The sequence below is a fragment of the Microtus oregoni genome, unplaced genomic scaffold, assembly GCF_018167655.1.
Source record: "Microtus oregoni isolate MIOR12 unplaced genomic scaffold, Mior012 000001F_ref0000356, whole genome shotgun sequence".
Taxonomy (NCBI): domain Eukaryota; kingdom Metazoa; phylum Chordata; class Mammalia; order Rodentia; family Cricetidae; genus Microtus; species Microtus oregoni.
In genome coordinates, this window is record NW_024543060.1 from 5,609,516 (window position 1) to 5,627,895 (window position 18,380).

An 18,380-nucleotide genomic window follows, 5' to 3' on the forward strand; every position below is an offset into this window, starting at 1 on the left:
CATGCAGGTTTGCAGCCAGCCCCGAAGGGGGTGTACTTGAGCCGAGCACTATAAATAGGACGCTTCCCTGGTTCTCACCACCAGCGTCACCAGGAGGAGCGCACTGGAGCTACGCCGCAGGCCGGTGAGACGTCCCCACCTTTCCCATCCTAGGGCTGAAGCCACACTGGGAGGGATGGGAGGATAGGGCCAGCATCCAGGTGGAGAGATGGCGCAGCCGTGGGGAAGTGGGAGGAGGCCAGAGCCCCATCACCAGACTGCCGAGCCTGGTCGAACTGTACGGGGGCTGCCTGCCGGCTCAGACTCGGGAGTCCCTGTGTTCATAAGCCCGGATCACAATTTCAAGGTTGATTAGCCCGGATCACAATTTCAAGGCTGTTCAACAGGACGCATGCAAAGATCTTCCTTTTGCAAAAATGGGGAAACTGAGGGTTGAAGCCTGCGTTGCGTTGTGTTGCGTTGCGCTGCGCTACGGAAGGCGCAGGGGCGCAAGTGGCTGCGCGCTGCGTGCAGGTGCGGATCTTGGTGGTGGCTGATGCCTTACATGCATGAGTCACCGTGTTAGCGCCTCCCTTCCAGCTCCCGGGACATCATAATAAATAAGATGTGTATTTAAGGACACATTTCAGCCATCCAGTCCTGCTTAACACTGGCCTGAATGCACCCAGTACTTCAGAGAAACGCTCCACCAGGGCCTGAGAGGTCTGATCCCACCGGATCATTGTATAGATGGTAATCTGAGGCCTGGAGAGGATTAGAGGTTCAGCCTCCAGCCTTATACTAATGATAACAGACGCCCGATGACTTTCCAGAATTTCTGGACCCAGTTTTAAAAGCTGCTGCTGCTGCTGCTACCGCCGTTTTAAAGGAAAGAGTTAGGAATTGGAGAGTCTATGCAGGGTCTGTAACAGGAAGCACATGAGAGTACAATCTAGCTGCCCAACCTTGTGAGAATAATAAACGTTAGCCAGTGAAATATTAGACAACCACTTTAAAGAGCATTTGAAAGCAGGACCTATGAACAGATGGTTTATAAAAATGCATTGACATAAATGGAGAAAGCATGCCTCGAGGGAAGAGGCGGTGTTGTCCTCTTAGATAAGGAGATCCTTGGCCCTGGTGGGGCTCATCCACTCTGGGCAGCTGGCAGTCAGGCAGTAGGCCAGCCTCCAAGTGATGAGAGGAAGTGAGTCAGTGTTGAGGGAGGGCGCAGGGCTGTGTGGCATTGTCCTTGGACCAACAGCACCGTAGTACCTGGACGTTTGCGAGACAAGCAGATTCTGACCCAGAGTCAGCATTGCCACCAGGCCTCAGGGGAGTCTGTTGTTAGGAGATTCACAGAGCAGAGGATCCATCGATCGCATCTTTGAGGTCTGTATCAGCTCCATTTTATGGAGAAAGAAACGGAGGCAGGGAGATTTAAGACTTAGGATGCCAAGGAAAGAATACTGAAAGGAGGTTCTGGAGAGCTGGGCTCTTATCCTGGGTGGCAGCTGGCTTACAGTGTGTCTTGGGAACCTCACTAGTCTCTAGGCCTTGGCCCTTTTGTAGACGTGCAGAGGTTAGGTAGAAGAGTGACCCCCCCCCCTTTCTTATCTGGGAGCTTGGTGGCTCTCCAGGCCCTGGGTCTCCTTTGGCAGGTCCCAGGCCCACTGTGGCTCATCTTGATCCTGCCTCACCTCCCATTCATTGGTCTTCCTTGGCTACCCTGCCCTGCTTCTGGGCACAGTACTATCCTCTGGTTAGAATGCATTTGAATGGAGTTTCCCAAAGTCACACTTGAGGTTTCTCTCACCTACAGGCATTTCTGTGGTCTCATCTCTGATGTGGCAAAGGGTCTGTCCCTGTCTGAGTCGTTTCAGGCCTTGGGCAAGCATGTTGGAGGCTTATGGGATCAGCACTTTTCAAGTGGATCTGAAACCAGGCTGGTCCAGCTGCTTATCCACCACCACTGGGAAAGTGCCTGTCTCTTCTCCCATGCAGCTCCTCTGCCCATGTCCACAATTACGCCTCAGGAGAGGCCTTCCCTATTAATGATTTACCCAGTGTGCCGATGGGCCTGTCCAGCTGAGAGCCTGTTTCAGAGTGAGCCATTTCAGTAAGAAAGATGGCCCCCCCTTCTCTGTTCCTGTGGTGATGGGAAGTTGGTGAGCCCAGATAAGCCATTCTGGGCAGGGTTGGAGATGCAAAGCATGTGTGTGTGTGCATGTGTGTGTGTGTGCATGTGTATGTGTGTGTGTGTGTGTGTAGGCACGCACCTGCATGTGCATTTGTGTTTGTGCCTTTTTATGCAACCAATCCAGCTTCTGGGAAAGGATCCATTGTGTAATACTGGGGCTTCAGCCTGTGTCCCCTAGCTCAGGGCAGCCAGCCCAGTGGTGGCAGGGGCACCTTGGCAGAGCAGGCTGGTTCAGGCTTAGAGGGAACAAGCGTGTGAAAGGAATTTGCTGGAACCAATGTGCCTGTCTTCCTGAAGGGACTTTCGCGGGGGCTCATTGCTAATCCCCGGCTTTGTCTTCCCTTCCCTAGCTCTGCTTTCTCAGCTTCCTAACCAGTCCTTCTCTCCTCAGTCTGCTTCTCTGCCCCTCCCCCCCCCCCTACACACACTGGAATCCATGTTCGTCCTGGCAGGCACCTCACCCAGAGAGAGTCAAATGGATTGAATCTGCGGTGCTGACTGAAGGGGGTGAATGCTACCTCTGACTCCGGAAAAGCACACTTAGACAGCCCTGGGGGCTCTGAGGGGAGAGCAGAGCTGGGCTGGGGGTAAGGGTGTGGTCCCATTGAAGGGGATAGGGAAAGGATGTGTTTTATCCGAGGTTGCTGGGGATAAATTGCAGTAACAGTAACGGAGAGACTAGGGCGCCAGGTCCAATCCCACTCCCCCTCCTTTCTCCGGGAGCTGAAGCAGGTTGCAGGAAACGCATAAGCTGCCTGCCTCTTACCATGTTGTTCTGTTCTTTCTTTCCAAGCAGATCTGCTAGGACTCCTGACACAGAGGAGGCCCCGCCATGAAGATTCTCCTGCTGTGCGTGGCATTGCTGCTGACCTGGGACAATGGCGTGGTCCTGGGAGAGCAGGAGATCTCCGATAATGAGCTCCAGGGCAAGTAGACTCAGGGGGAGGTGGCGGGGCCTAGGGCAGGGCCAGCTCTCCAAGCTCAGTCCCCAAGTGCTGAGCGCTGTGGTCATCCTGCACCCCGGGTCTGTACCTTTCCCTGTGCTCTATTCTCTCTCAGTCTCTAAGCTCCTGCTTAGTGTTTTTGTGGTCAGGTACCTTCCAGACATTGCCCTCTATCCCAAGCCACTCCTTCATTCCTTCCTGGTCCCTCACCTGGCTTTCTTACTTTTCTCTCAAAGCTGTGCCTGGACCATTTGAAACTCTGTTGGTCTCTACTTTGTGTGATATCCAGAGTTCTTTTCCATGCATCCCCAAACCTCTCTCCCTGGAAACCTGGTTCCATCAGTGTTCTTAACTGGGTGAGAACAGCACAGTTCAACATGAAACAGTCATCTGAGATTGCCCCTTTCTTTCCCACTTCCCACCCTCTCTTCTCTATCTCCCACCCCTCCTCCCCATCTTCCAAGTCTCCCCCAGAAACCTGCCTTTCCTCCTTCCTTCTCTCACGACCTCTTGCTCATTACCTGGCCAGTTCTATGGGGCTTTTCATTAAGAAAAAAAAAAAAACCCAGATATTTGGATCAGACCTGGGCGCGGGTCTTCCCTATCTGCTCTAATTTCGTGGTTCTCTAACTTCCTGGTGCTGGGACCCATGAATACAATTCCTGTGTTATGCTGTGGTGCCCCCCCAACCATAAAATTATTTTCACTACCACTTCATAACTGTAATTTTGCTACTGTTACGAATCGTCCTGGAAATATCTGACACACAGCATAGGCGACCCCTGTGAAACAGGCATACGACCCCCACCCCCAAAGGAGTTGTGGCTCAAGGTCGAGAACCACTGTTCTAACTGTAAACCTCAGGCTTGAGCACATCGCTCTGCTCCTAAACTCCAGCTCTACTGAGACATGATTGGCGCGTCAGAACGGTGTGCTACAGAATACAACCTGATGCTCTGGTGTTGATACGCATGGTGAAATGACTGCCATTGTCAAACTATTAGGTTCCCATCATCTCACCTCACTGTTGGGGTTCAGACCTTCTTAGTGTGCTACAAACGATAGGACACCGCATTATTAACCACGAGCACCGCTAGGACCCTTGATCTCTGGGCTCACTCTCGCTGCAGGCTTGAGACTCTGTGCCCTTGGCTCAACACGGCCCCCGCCCCACTTCCCCTTCTCATTGGATGCATTTGACAATGGCATCAGGAGTAGTGAGTAGGACCCTTCTGAGGTGTAGGAAATGGTGCTTGACACAGGCTACGTATCCAGTAGGTGGTGTCGCTGTGTCATTGCCTGCATCACCCGGTGCTGTGCCTTGGTTACAGTCTCCATGGTGATTGCAGCCCGTCATTTATCTTCCTGTCTCCATGCTGTCCCTTGCCATTTCCTTCATCTTCCTGTCCCCATCACCTGTCACTGTGCGTTGGACAAAGAAGGACAAAGGCTGCGTTAACCTGAACTCCAGAAAGAGCTATATCCGAAAACAACAGACTTTTATTATATTTTGATGCTTAAGAGGTTAACTATCGCTTTTTTTCCCTCTTTTCCTTGAAATATCCTCTCTGACCATTGGCTCCCCAGAGTGGGTGTGGTTTGTGTTTCTGAGCTGTGGGGTGACATCTGCCATGAGTCCTGTGATGAGACGTAGAGGCAGGACACAGACCATAACAGCTGCCACTGGCTTGGGACTTGGGGTGGTTGGTGGTGATGGTGTTTTAGACCCCACACCACCAGAGCAGGGCTTCCGCACAGCCCCACTGGCTCCCGGGATATTCCTCCCGTCATTGCTTCCTCTCAACTCATATTGCCTTCTTGCCTCTCACAGAAATGTCCTCTCAAGGGAGTAAGTACATTAATAAGGAAATTCAAAATGCCGTCCAGGGAGTAAAGGAGATAAAGACCCTCATAGAAAAAACCAATGCGGAGCGCAAGTCACTGCTCAGCAGTTTAGAGGAAGCCAAGAAGAAGAAGGAGGTAGGGACAAGCCTTGACCAGGCCCTGGCTCTCCCTGCTGGAGGGGAGGAAGGAGTGGTGGTGGGCAGATGTCTCCAGGGGTTGCCATGGTGCCCTAGCACAGTCCGTGCAGGGTTTTACTGAAGCTGGGCTAGACCGAGGAAACAGGGAAGGCACATTTGCTTGCGAAAGCTGAGGTCTTGGATCTGGTTTCCTTGCATGTCCGGCCCAGGGCCTGAAGCCCAGGTTCATTTCAATAGATTCGTCTAATGCTTGCCTTGTTGAGGCTAGGGAATGGGCGCAGGCCTGGGTTGGGGTGAATCACAGCGGCGCCTGGCTACTCCCCGCTACTCTTTTCTTGTGTATTCAAAATTACTTTTAACGTGAGAGTGCTTATTGTAATATTTTAAAATTACTGCAGAGGCCTCCTAATTTATCCTTAGTCATACATCCATTCCCACTTCGCCACAGGGGGGAATCCTGAAGCCGTGGATAGAACCAGGCCCTCTAGATATGTCTTTGTGTACCTGCCCATGATAGTGCCAATTTATAAATTATAGCCAGGAAGATATGAACAACAACCACAAAATAGAACAATTATGATCTTACACTGCTGAGAAAGTTATGCATATATATTGTTCTCACTCTCAAAATATCTTCATTCCTCACGGTCCTTGATACTATTTTTAGAATGTGGTTGGCCGTGGGTGGATAAGACCACGAATGATAATTGGGGCTGCTATGGTACCATTAGTTTGTCTTGTCTTCTCCACTTGAGCATCTTGGTAGGCTCTGGTGCACACTCACCCATATGGTAGAATTTGTACACACCTCCATCATTCACACACACTTATTTCCCAGATCTGTATGTAGGTGTGCACATCTGCTGGAAACTAACATCTCTTCAGGCACAGGATTTAAAATTTTTATTTTGGCAAGCCCTGGAGCCAGTAACTGGGCCAGGGGCATGGTAATGAGTTTGATGGTTGAACCGACTTCTGTTTCGATGGCTTCGGTTTGCATGCCAGAGGCCACCACCATAATAGAAAGATGAGACAGGCGTCTTTGGGGAGCTGAGGTGTAAGGGAGAGGTGGGGCCTGAGGAAGAGACTGTCAGGGCAGTGAGTCAGAGAGGTCTGGGAAAGCCTAGGGAGCAGCTGGATCTTGAAGGATGAGAGGCTGCTGAGAGCATGACAGGTGGGCCAGAGAGAAGATGGGGGCACCAGGGCCAGAGAGAAGAGGAGGGCACCAGGACCAGAGGGAAGATGGGGCACCAGGGCCAGAGAGAAGATGGGGGCTGCAGGACCAGAGAGAAGAGGAGGGCACCAGGACCAGAGGGAAGATGGAAGCAGCAGGACCAGAGGGAAGATGGGGGCTGCAGGACCAGAGAGAAGATGGGGGCTGCAGGACCAGAGAGAAGAGGAGGGCACCAGGACCAGAGGGAAGATGGAAGCACCAGGACCAGAGGGAAGATGGGGGCTGCAGGACCAGAGGGAAGATGGGGGCTGCAGTAGCACATTGAACATAGCCCAGGGAGGTCTGCCGGGTCTCCGTGTGGCTCACCTGGCCTTGTTTTCTCCATGAAGGATGCTCTAGACGAGACCAGGGATTCTGAAATGAAGCTGAAGGCCTTCCCGGAAGTGTGCAACGAGACCATGATGGCCCTCTGGGAAGAGTGCAAGCCCTGCCTGAAGCAGACTTGCATGAAGTTCTATGCACGTGTCTGCAGAAGTGGCTCTGGTCTCGTTGGGCGCCAGGTGAGAAGGAGACATGGGCCTGGCCTGGGTTCTGAGTGGGGCATGTGGGGAATCCCTGAAACAGGCCTCATTCCATGTGCTGGGTACAGGTGATTAGCACTGCTTGACGACTTGCCTCACTAGTATCATGGTTGATTGGTGATGTCTGACATGAGTGCAGATGTTGGAAAAAAAAAAACCATTATAGGTGTGGTTGCCAGGTACCATCTCCCAGGAGACCTTTAACGAGCTGGGTAAAATGGCCTTACAGTATGGCAGAATCCTGTGTTCAACTAGGAAGAAGGAATTAAGAATATTTAGTATATTCACGTTGATTCTATCCCTACCTGTGAGCTTCACAAGGTTGGGACCTTGTAAAATGCACCGTTTCCTGGAGTTTGACCAGCTAAGCAGGAGGGGCTGTCCCCTAGGGTCCAAGATCACAGGGGCTCAGGGTGAGCCTCTGAGTGTCGCGGTGAGAGGGAGATGCAGTGACTCTAGTTGTCAGGATATCCAGGAGCCAGAGGAGTGGGGAGCTGGGTCACCTGCTGCGTGATCAGAACGCAGGATGGAGGCCACACCCCCTTACTGGGCTTCTCTGGGTCCCAGCTGGAGGAGTTTCTGAACCAGAGTTCACCCTTCTACTTCTGGATGAACGGTGACCGTATTGACTCCCTCATGGAGAGTGACCGACAGCAGAGCCAAGCCCTCGACGCCATGCAGGACAGATTTACCCGGGCGTCTGGCATCATGGACACGCTTTTCCAGGACCGCTTCTTCACCCACGAGCTGCAGGACAGCCACTATCTCTCACCCTTCGGCTTCCCCTCACACAGGAGACCTCATTTCTTATACCCCAAGTCCCGCTTAGTCCGTAGTCTCCTGCCTCTCTCCCACTTTGGGCCCCTGAGCTTCCACGACATGTTCCAGCCTTTCTTCGATATGATCCACCAGGCTCAACAGGCCATGGACATCCAGTTCCACAGCCCAGCCTTCCAGTTCCCCGACATGGATCTCTTAAGAGGTCAGAAAATGCTTGCTTGCTTTCCCAGCAGGAGTGGGAACCTTCCAAATGTTAAGGCTCTTCCAGGGCTTGGCATGTGCCATGTTTATGTTCCTAGAAGCCCCCTAGGCTGGCATTCTCTTCATTTACAGGGCAAAGGAACAAGGATGGGGGTAAAGCAATGTAGACGACATAGTGGCGTCCAGTTCAATTTAGCACTGCAGTGGTTGGAGACTGTGTTCTTTGTAGCCAACTCAGGGTGTGACCTGGGCCGTGCCTCCTGCCGGGCCTCAGCTTCTTTCTTAGGAGCTCTTGAGGTGTGGTGTGGGAAGCCTGCCCTTCCATGCAATGAACTGTATCACAGCCTTGATCACCCTTAAACAAGAGGCTCGTGGCTGTGGCCTTAGCATGCAATGTCTGTAAGGATGAAATGTAACACGAACACAAGAAGCCAGTGTCTGAGGAGCAATATTCTTCATCAGGGCCCTGTGTCCTGGCACCATTATGTGGTTTGCACTGTGGGGCTTGATGGCCGGTTAGGGAGAACCACCAGCCAAGGAGGCTGCAGAACAGAGTGACCTGTGGTGCCGAAGGCATGCAGCTGAGGGAACGTGGCAGGAGAGATGGAGACGGTGGGAACACAAGCTGTACCCGCTGAGGAGCCATGGGGATATCCTCAGGGAGCCACAAAGAAGTTCACATGCTTAGGCAAACAATCACCCGCATCTTCCCCGACCACAGGGCTGAGCAGAGAGGTGCGGGGAGTGTTATGTCGGGTGGGCTCCCGACATTCCAAAGTGCTGTGTGCCTCAGGCTGCCTCTTTCTCCCCTCATGTATGTGCAGAAGGTGAAGACGACCGTGCAGTGTGCAAGGAGATACGCCACAACTCCACAGGATGTCTGAAGATGAAGGGCCAGTGCGAGAAATGCCAGGAGATCTTGTCCGTGGGTGAGTGGGCGACCGGTCTCTGACTTTGCGCTGGGGTCATCTGACTTTGGGTCACTAGTGACTGACTCACTGGTGCTGGCCTTCTTCAGAGACTAGCTCTCTGTCTGTGAGCAGCGTTCCCAGGGAGGGTCCTCACCCTGGCGCACAGCCCGCTGTCCTCATGTCGAGAGTTAGGGTTGTTATTTGGAAGCTGGCATAGAACCCAGTGCCTCATTCTACCTCTGAGCCACACCCACCATACTTCGAATCAAGTTCAGATGCAGATTGTTCTAACATAGATGAGGTACATCTGAGGCACTTGCCGCCTTGGCAGCCCATGGTAAACCTGCAGTCCACGGTAGGTGTTGTGGTGGAATTTGACTATAGCTATCAGCAATCCACAGCCCATTCTCCTGGTTGCTTTGTCCGCAGTGCCAAGCCTAGTAGACCTTGTTTTTTTTTTTTTCCCCACTTCATATTGTGAAATCTTAGATGACATGCAGTTTTGTTTAACGAGCACTGTTGTAAACACTTCGCAGATGCTTGTTCACCCTTGAGAATGACCTTGTGAGTTCTTTCTATCTTGCAGAATGGCTAAGTGACTTGCCTAAGATTAGGAGACACAAGACGTCTCCCTTATGCTGTGCTCGTGAACATAACCCTGGGGTTTCTCCCTGGGAACCCTGAGCTATGTGACAGTGGTCTTTGCAATCCTGGTCATGTTCTTTTTGGCGGATTAGCCCCTCAGAAGAGGAAATATGTTCCTTCAGTAGTTCCCCAGGCAACCTGGGTATGGTGGTATCCCCCCACCCAATAATTCCAGTACTTAGGAGGCTGAGGTAGGATGATGGTGAGTTCAAGGCCAGTCTTGGCTACATAGTGAGATTCTGTCTCAAAGAAAACAAAACAAAACATAAGCAGAATCAAAACTGTTTCTTGCAGTTTTGTAGGGTCTGGCTGTCGATCCCATGCCCCTGCTCTGAGCCCACTCTTTACAGTGGTCCCCTGTCTTTGCAGCACACCCTGCTTGGATCACAAAGGGTTAATCTTCCTTATCAACCCTTTTTCCCCGTTACTTCATACCTGTGGTTGGCCAGGACAGGCCTTCAGAGTCTGGTTAAATATTCCTCGCCTCCCTCCTGCGATGTCAGGAGCCCATGCAAACAAACATTAGAGTTTTTCAAAGGTTATGGTGTGAAATTTTAGACAGATATCTGGCCCACCCTTGCAGACTTTCCCCAGTAAGCTGTCAGGATAGTTGAATGACAGAGAGCCTGACCACAAAGAAGCCAGTCACCTTATAGACTGGCTCTCTGACATCAGACTTAGCGATCCTAGACCACACTCTGCCACCCCTTAGCTTGTTCACGGTGCTTACCGGGACCTCTAGCCTGGGACGTCTTGATTTGCCCTGTGGGGCGGACCTTTGCAATGCTGAGTGTTTAACAGCATCTTTGGCTTCCACCTGCCAGATGCCAGCAGCCACCCTCCCTCCGCTGTGACAATCAGAAATATCTTCAGAACTTCCAGAATGCCCCCTGGTTGGTAGCATGGCGCCAGGTTGAGAACCGCCGTTCGACACTGTTAGCCCCTTGAGGACTTTTCCTTGTTTGGGATATTTAGTAGTAAGAACATTTGGGTTATTCCTCGAAACTTTCTCCTCAACCTGGCTTCCTGTCTCTAATCCTGTTTCTTGCCCCACACAGCATTCTATCTTATTTCAGTATAATAATTACAGCTGCACACAGGGCCCAGGAGGCTTTCTCTCTCTTTGTTTTCATATGGCCACTCCTAGATGTTTTAAAAATAGTGAAGGGGTGGGGAAAACTGGTTTTCAGATGACATGGGCACTTTCTAGGTCCTAGAAGCCTGACATCTGCAGGGCACTCAAGGACCAGAAAGGAAGATGGAAATTTTTCTCTTCTCTGCAGGAGCCCCCTGGCCAGCTATGGGTGGACAAGGGCAGGCAATGACCTACCCCCAGGCACCAAACGTCTGTGTTTTGTAGCTTATGGGTCTGACTGGCTCTTGTAAAGAACCAGAATTTCCAAATCTCTCAAAAATGCTCAAAAACAAGCTTGGCGAATATTCTCGAACCATAGTCTCAAGAGGAGGAAGAGCCTAGGTTGAGGAGTTGAAGATGTGGGCTCAATCCTAGTTCCACGAATTGTTTCTCCTATCAATTCAGGCCAGCTTTTAACTTCTGGAAGCCTGTTTCGTTACTGGTAAAACCAGAATTTGGATGCTTAGGCCACACCAAGTGTCCTTTGAGAGAAAAGGACACTTGGCGCACCTGATGTGTGTCTGGCACACAGCAGGTGCACTCTGAAGTGTCCAGTGCACAGCAGTTTCCTCTTGTTTGGAAATGACTCCTGGGAGGAATTAAGGCCGCCAGGGTAGCTCCAGGTCTGAAAATACGGAGCAGCGGACATTGGTGCTGCCCAGAGCGTGGTCCGCAGCTCAGGGACAAATCACCAAGACTGGTCATGTCTGCCACCCAGAGAGGACTCGGTTGTGCCGCTCCAGCACAGCACAGCCGCCACTGCTTCCCAAAGCACGAAGGGAACAGGGCCTTGATGCCCATTTTGGGGAGAGCAGTTTTGTGGGAGTCATAAGAACTGGTTTGTGGCCCCTCTACTCAACAGGAGCTCTGCCTGCTTCAGGCTCCAGCTGCAGCAGCCGGTTCCCAGTGACATTTTCATGGCCCTTTGACTTTTCGCTTCACGCTTCTGTTCCTTTCTCCTCTGAACAGACTGTTCGGCCAACAACCCCGCGCAGGCTCACCTGCGCCAAGAGCTGAACGACTCCCTTCAGCTGGCCGAGAGGTTGACCCAGCGGTACAACGAGCTGCTTCATTCGCTCCAGACCAAGATGCTCAACACCTCGTCCCTGCTGGAGCAGCTGAACGAGCAGTTCAACTGGGTGTCCCAGCTGGCTAACCTCACACAGGGCGAAGACGAGTACTACCTCCGCGTCTCCACAGTGAGTTGGGTTCCAGTCACGTGCCCAGGCTAGGGCCCACGTGTGGTCTAGAGATGACGTGTGCCTCACAGAGGTGGAATGGGACAAAGGTACCACACAAGAGTACCTCTGATTTCCACTGGCAAGGACTAGGGAAATCCTAGGCATACTTTAACATGGAAATGCCTTCACTCTCTGAGGGCAAAATATCCAAGTCCGATTTCCAAGAAAAGGAAAGTGAGGTTTCGTGGCTTACTAAAAATGAGGAACTTTGGACAACTTCCCCGGGTCACTGACCCGTCAGCTTGACTGTAGAGCAGCTTCCTTACCCTGGGCTGCGTTAAGTAGCACATGAATTGGTTCATTGTCAGCCGGTAAGAATAGCTTCCTTTAGTGCTAGGAGACCCCGTCTCCCCGTTTTGACCACAGACTGGCTAATATTTGTACAAGCAAATGTTGGGGCCAGACATGCTTTCAGCCAGCATTGAGGAAACTGAGCTAGAAGGGTGGCAAGCCTCAGGACAGGCTGGACTATGGAGTGAGACCCCGTGTCAAAGCAAAAACAAAAAAAGAGACAAGATAACAAGAAAACATTTTTGAAAATCAAGTTTCCGGAGTGCCTGCTCAGTTGGTGGTTTTCAAATGGCCTCTGTCCTTTCAGATTGGGCTATTTTTGCTCTGAATTGCCTAGACATCTTGACTAGGGGCAGATAGCAGAAGACCTGTATTTGGTTGAAGAGGGCAAAGAGAAGATCCATATCCTTCGGCAAAGAAGGGCACACGCTAGCCATCGTGTCCAGGTGTCTCATTTGTCTTTCCCTGCCTAGGTGACAACCCACTCCTCTGACAGAGACGTCCCCTCCCGTGTCACCGAGGTGGTGGTGAAGCTCTTTGACTCTGACCCCATCACAGTGGTGTTGCCAGAAGAAGTCTCTAGGGATAACCCTAAGTTTATGGACACAGTGGCGGAGAAAGCCCTGCAGGAATACCGCAAGAAAAGCCGGTAAGTAGGTAGCCTTTCTGTGACCCCGAGGGGCCGATAGACAAATGTCTCTGAGACCCTGGGAGGCTGGAAAGTCCTCAGGAGTCCAGACAAAGGAGCAGAATGTACGCTCTGGGCACAGTGCCTATCCCTGTGGCTGGAGCCCATGGGTAAGCTAGGAAAACCCTGGGGATTTTCCTTTCTTTGCTCTGGGAAATGTTTTTCCTTGGAGGTAAGACTGTGGGTGCTGGTAGCTGTTTCTTAGGGGGGAAGATTAATTCCCTTCTCCTCTCCTTTTCCTTCCAGAGTGGAATGAAACAGAAGCATTGCTTTCCTATATGTGGGGGCCTCTAGGAGTGAAGCCCCCCCCCAACTCCCTGAGGTTGCCACAGACCCCTCGCGAGCTCTGCACGTCTCCACGAGTCGGCCTCCACCCCAGCAGCCTTCCTCTGGGTTCTGCACTCTAATGCCTGCACTTGCTGCTCCTGGGAAGAACTCCCCCACGCAACTAATCCAATAAAGCCGCCTTGTGATCTGTTGCCTGGCCTGTTTCCGTACTTGATTTTCCTGCCGGCTGCGCGCCTTGGTTGGGTATGGGGAAGGAACAAAGAAACAGATGGGTCAGTTGGTAAAGTGCTCACACAAACATGAGTTTGGTAAAGTCTGGCATGGTTGTGGTGGCACACACTTGTAGCCTCGGCGTGGTCAAGAGGGCCTGGAACTTGCCGGTGGGCCCGTTTCCCCTGCTCAGTGAGTGGCAGGTCCCAGTGAAAGATCTTGTCTCAAACACATGGGTAGGAAGAGACCAGAGAAGCAACACCCGAGATTGTAAAGGACCCACCAGACAGCAGAGGGTAAAGAATATTCATCATGGCATTTAGGGGTGGGGGACTTCTGGCTTTGAACCGGAGAGGCACGTTCCAATAAGCCACTGAGGCGAATTCCTGAAGCTGGAAACTTTGTTTCCCTTACAGCACTGTCCCTGTGTCCTGACAGGGCTGGGGCAGTCTCCCAGAGAATGCACTGGAAATCAAGGCAAAAAGAGCTGCCCATAGGACACACAGGTGCTTTAAGGTGTGGCTCTGGAGGCCAAACGAAGAGGCAGTTTCTTTTTATTTGTAAAAACTTGGAACCCTGGGACACTTTCGGGACCATGGTGGTCTCTGATCACTGCCTCTCCATACAATCTTTGCCTCTTTATTGGGTGTTTCTCTGCTCCAGTGGTTTTAAGTTCATTTCTCCACAGTTTGGGCTGAGTTGTAGGTCAGCTGCAGTACCAGGTGGTGCCAGCAGGTGATGCTGACCAGCTATCGTCTGCATCTCCATTGCCCACATCCAGTTTGTTAGTTACTTGCCCGTTTCTCAGGCCATTGGGAGTAACACTGTGGAAGCGACAGGGGCCATTGGTTTGCAGTCCTGAGGCTAGGAAATAGGTTCAGAGACCAAGGGGCTTCCCTGTGGTCTTATGGATGCCGAGGCTTCTAGCTCAGGGTCCTGTGTAGATGTAGCCTGGCTAGGTGTTTTCTGGAAGAACTCGGTCAATCCAGGATGCACAGCTCAGTGACTTACGGTCCACCTCTGGTCCAGCTGTAAGTGGATGAGGGTTCGTCAGGCTTGGTATGGGGTTGTCACAGGTTGGGATACCTCACTTCTAAATCTGAAGCCAGCTACGATTTGCAGAGCTCGGTGTCCGTTCCTTTCTGAGATATTCAAGGTCAGCTTTTTGTTTGGGCCATGGCAGGCACACACATTAGGTTTAGATTTTCTCCTGGGGACAGTCACTGGGATAGCTTCAGACTCAGTTCAGCCTGCCCTCGCTTGTACCGGCACCCAGGGGAGTAACGACCATGTCTTGAGTTGGCACCAGAGCCACTCTGGGACCTCATCTTTGCCTCAGTCTCTCTGAGTATCCTAAGGCCCATCACAGGATGGGGGTGACTGGAGGGTCACGTTTCCAATCTTTGCCAATGATGACATTGGCAAATGTGACATCTTTGCCAATGATGTTGTATGTGTAAGGCCACACATACATGCTGACACTGTCCCAGGAATGGGCATGTTTCTCACATCAGCAGATAAAAGGACCTAAAGACAGGAGCTAGTTCTTTGAAACCGGCCCGTGATGACCTTGACAGCCATGAACATAACACGATACTGGCTGTGTGAAGACATCCTGTGTCTAGAAACACATGTCAAGAACATGAAACCGACAAACATAGGTGACTCCCTTTTGGAATTTTCTGGCAATGTCTGGGCTTCCCTTGCCCTCTGAAAGGTCCTGTCTCGTGGAGCTGGCATCAAGACAAGGCTGATATCAACAGCTCGGATGTTTAGTGACCTTTGCTCCACATTGCCTGGTGATGTTGCCCCTCTTTGTAGATTCCCATTCCAAAGTCTCCTTGGCCTGTGTGGTTAGGCTCTTTAGAAGGATTTTTCTGGCTTCCAATCCACTATTCTTGTTATAGAACCCTTCTTGGAAAAGACCTCAGGCAGGGGCCTTACTTACGGAGACCAGGAAAGCTCACTTCTAAATCTGAAGCCAGCTACGATTTGCAGAGCTCGGTGTCCGTTCCTTTCTGAGACATTCAAGGTTAGCTTTTTGCTTGGGCCATGGCAGGGACACACTCCTGGGGACAGTCACTGGGATAGCTTCAGACTCAGTCCAGAGACCTACAAGAGGCTACCATGGAATGACCAGAGAGGTCCCTTCATGAGCTGTGTGTTCTCTCGGTTGATGTGCTTTGACAGCCCTCCCCAGCCAGCGCTACCAGTCTGCTTTCCTGTCAGGTCACCATGTCTTATCCAAGATTCCAAGGTGACAGAGTCGATCCATTCTCTAGTATCAGTTACTTTCTGTTGCTGTGAGGAAAATACCCCAACAGCAGCAACCCGAGAAAGAACTGCCAGTCCAGACACAGCCCAGTGAAGCTTCATCTCCGAACAGTTCCAAAACCGTCCCCAAATGTCCCCACCAGCTGGAGACCAAGTGCTCAGACATGGGAGCCTGTGGGGGCGTTGGACATTTGGGTCACCATGTCGGTGGCCTGGCCGACTTGTCTAAGTTTGTCCTATCCTGAGTCAAAGATCCTAGGGCATAAGGGCCACTTGTCTGCACCCTTTAAGTATATTGGGGTTTGACAAGAACCTCAGAATAATGAGCTGGTGGCTGCATCCCATGGGAGCCCCAGAGCTCACCAGGGCCCCTCTTTTTCTCAGCCGCATACCTCAGGAGTATGGAGACAAGTGGAGAGGTGGTTGTTCATCTCCCCCCAGATTCAGCTTGGAGAGCTGCCTCTGTGCTGTGATCCTAATTCCCGCTCCCACCCTGGGAGGGCACTGGTCCTCATCGTCCAACTTGATTCTAATTTCTTGCATGCTCTAGTGATTACTGCCCACTTGTTAGAGTCCAGGCTCAGCAGACAGGAACGGGCCCACATCTCAGTACCCATGAGTTCCCACATCCAGACAGGAGGTTAGCCTTTGCCCCCAGGGGCATGGATGAGCTGCTTCCTGATTGGGGTTCAGCTGATGGGGAGGCAGCTGCAGACAGGACTCAGCCAATGGGAACTTGGACCAGAAGAAACAGAAGAAAGATGGAAGGAGGGAGGAAAGGGGGATCTAGGCCAGCAATGCCCTTGGGAGCTCAGCATCCCTCAGTATCAAAAGGATGATGCCATGGCCGTCTTCTGAATGGATATACCCTGCAGCAGTCAGAAGACACCAGCTCAAAGAAAAGAGATTACATTGCTCAGAGGCCAAAGCCCCTAAGGATATGCAGGTGTTCCGGCAGCGAGAACGTGTATTTCCAGAACACTGGGTTGACTGAGCAACCTGGGAATTGAAGAATTAAGGAACTTGGAGGTTTCAGGGATAAGTCACTGGACTGAGTCCTTCCCTTACTGCCTCTGTGTCTGGAATAGACTGCTCAACCCTTAAATAGAGTTTAAGGGTTGAATGTAAACCCTCTAAAATACACACTGTAAAGGGTGCTCCTGTCTCCAGCAGCAGGGGTGCTCGGCCCAAGCTGCTACTTGAGCACAGCCTCTTCTGGAGAAGAAATTATTTTTAAGGATGAGTCAGCATGGAGCGAGTTTGGAATCGAGTTAGTAAAGTTCTGGACTTGGTAAGACGACAATGCAGGCTTTAAGTGTGGGCATGGAGACACACACACACACACACAGACAGACACACTTAAGGGCAGGACATTTGAGGAAGTGAGGGCTTCTCAAGGGTTTGGAGTCATTGGGATTTTGGATAGCCCCCTTTATGAGCAAACTTAATGGAAGGGTGATTATTTATGAATTAAAGTGAGGTAGGTGGGGGATTCTATGTGTGGTTTTTCCCAGAATGGGGTTCACTGTTTTTGGTCCATTATGGGGTTTTCCAGATGTGTTATGACATCAGATGAATAATGGGGGAGACAATCTTGCCAGGCCAGTGAGGGCAAGCTGCCATTATAGCGGAGCCAAGGACAGTCAATGAGCGTGTTGCTCAGTCATGCTGACCCAGCTGGGTTTGGGTTGTCTTATTCATTGATGGAGAGATACAGGATGTTTCACTATCAGACAGTTGTTTTTTTTATTTTTCTTTAAGTGACAAGCAGTTGGCCTTTTCATCCCTGCCTAAGCAGCCTGTCCCCTGTCACTTTAGCTGAAGCATTTAAAGACACTGTCTTTTGCAGCTTGCTCTGAGATACTGATGTTTCTTCTCTTCCCCGAGCCTCCTCTTTTGTGGAAGGGCAGGAGAGGGGTGATTTAGGCCTGGTAATTTCCAATGCCTCAGAGCTTAGTTTGATATTTTTTCTAAAAACATTTTTCCTTGTATGTATACATGTGTGTATTTTCACACGAGTGCAGCTACCCAGTGTCCAGAAGAGGGAGCTAGAGCTATTGGTGCTCATAAGTCTCTTTGACCATGTGCTGGGGATTAAACTAGGGTCTGATATAAGATCAGTGTACGCTGTTAAATTCTTGAGTCATCTCTCTCCAGCCCCACATTTACTCTCGTTGGTCCCTCCAATCCTTTCTAGAGGCTTCGAGAGAAAAACAACCAGTGGATACCTCAATAGCAATGTTGGACTTAGGTGCGGGTGATCTCAGTTGTCAAGGCCACTCTGAGGGCTGAAAACTCTGGCTGGAGTTAGGGTGGACTCTACAGCCCCCAAATTTCCCCTAATAGGCCTGTTTAACCTTTTGGCTGGTCAACTTGGCACTATCATCTACGAAGCTCACACACGAGAAATAGGCAATCAAGTTAAAAAAATCGAAGCTTGGACTATCAGAGGGGCCCCTGGCAGTAGGACCAGGATCTATCCCTGGTGCATGAGCTAACTTGTTGGAGTCCATTTCCTGTGGTGGGATGCCATGCAGCGGGGAGGGGCTTGGTCCTGCCCGGACTTAATGTGCCAGGTTCTGTTGACTCCCCATCAGAGCCCTTACCTGTCATGAGGAGTAAATGGAGGGTGGTCTGGAAGGGAGGTGGGGGGTCGGGGAGGGAGGAGGAGTGGGGAGGAGAACTGTGGTTGAAATGGAAAATGAAATAAAAAAAATAAATTAAAAAATAATTTTAAAACTATAGTATTTAAAGCATGCTTCTACATTAAACTATGCGTTATTGTTGATACTAAGAGTGTCAGGCCATGGCCTCCATATTGACAGGGATGCTGAATGACTTTTTACGCGTTCGGTG

At 51.1% G+C, this 18,380-nt stretch overlaps 1 protein-coding gene across 3 annotated transcripts; it reads left to right on the forward strand.

Moving 5' to 3' along the window:
- On the forward strand, positions 1-13,231 carry Clu (clusterin). 3 transcript variants are annotated; one of them, XM_041676417.1, is made up of 9 exons: positions 1-124; positions 2,976-3,105; positions 4,955-5,103; positions 6,669-6,839; positions 7,428-7,842; positions 8,666-8,770; positions 11,502-11,731; positions 12,538-12,713; positions 12,999-13,231. In XM_041676417.1, the coding sequence occupies exons 2-9, from the start codon at positions 3,012-3,014 to the stop codon at positions 13,006-13,008; spliced, it is 1,350 nt and encodes a 449-aa protein (XP_041532351.1). In that variant the 5' UTR covers positions 1-124; positions 2,976-3,011; the 3' UTR covers positions 13,009-13,231. The 3 variants fall into 3 exon arrangements, with proteins under 3 accessions (XP_041532351.1, XP_041532341.1, XP_041532360.1); XM_041676407.1 differs by lacking the exon at positions 1-124 and adding an exon at positions 1,226-1,371; XM_041676426.1 differs by lacking the exon at positions 1-124 and adding an exon at positions 2,748-2,766.
- The last annotated feature ends 5,149 nt before the right edge of the window (positions 13,232-18,380 follow it).

Coding starts and splice junctions, on each gene's coding strand:
- Clu (XM_041676417.1), top strand. CDS start 3,012: ATGAAGATTCTCCTGCTGTGCGTGGCATTGCTGCTGACCTGGGACAAT. Junction 3,106..4,954: donor CTCCGATAATGAGCTCCAGG/GCAAGTAGACTC, acceptor TGCCTCTCACAG/AAATGTCCTCTCAAGGGAGT. Junction 11,732..12,537: donor ACTACCTCCGCGTCTCCACA/GTGAGTTGGGTT, acceptor TTCCCTGCCTAG/GTGACAACCCACTCCTCTGA.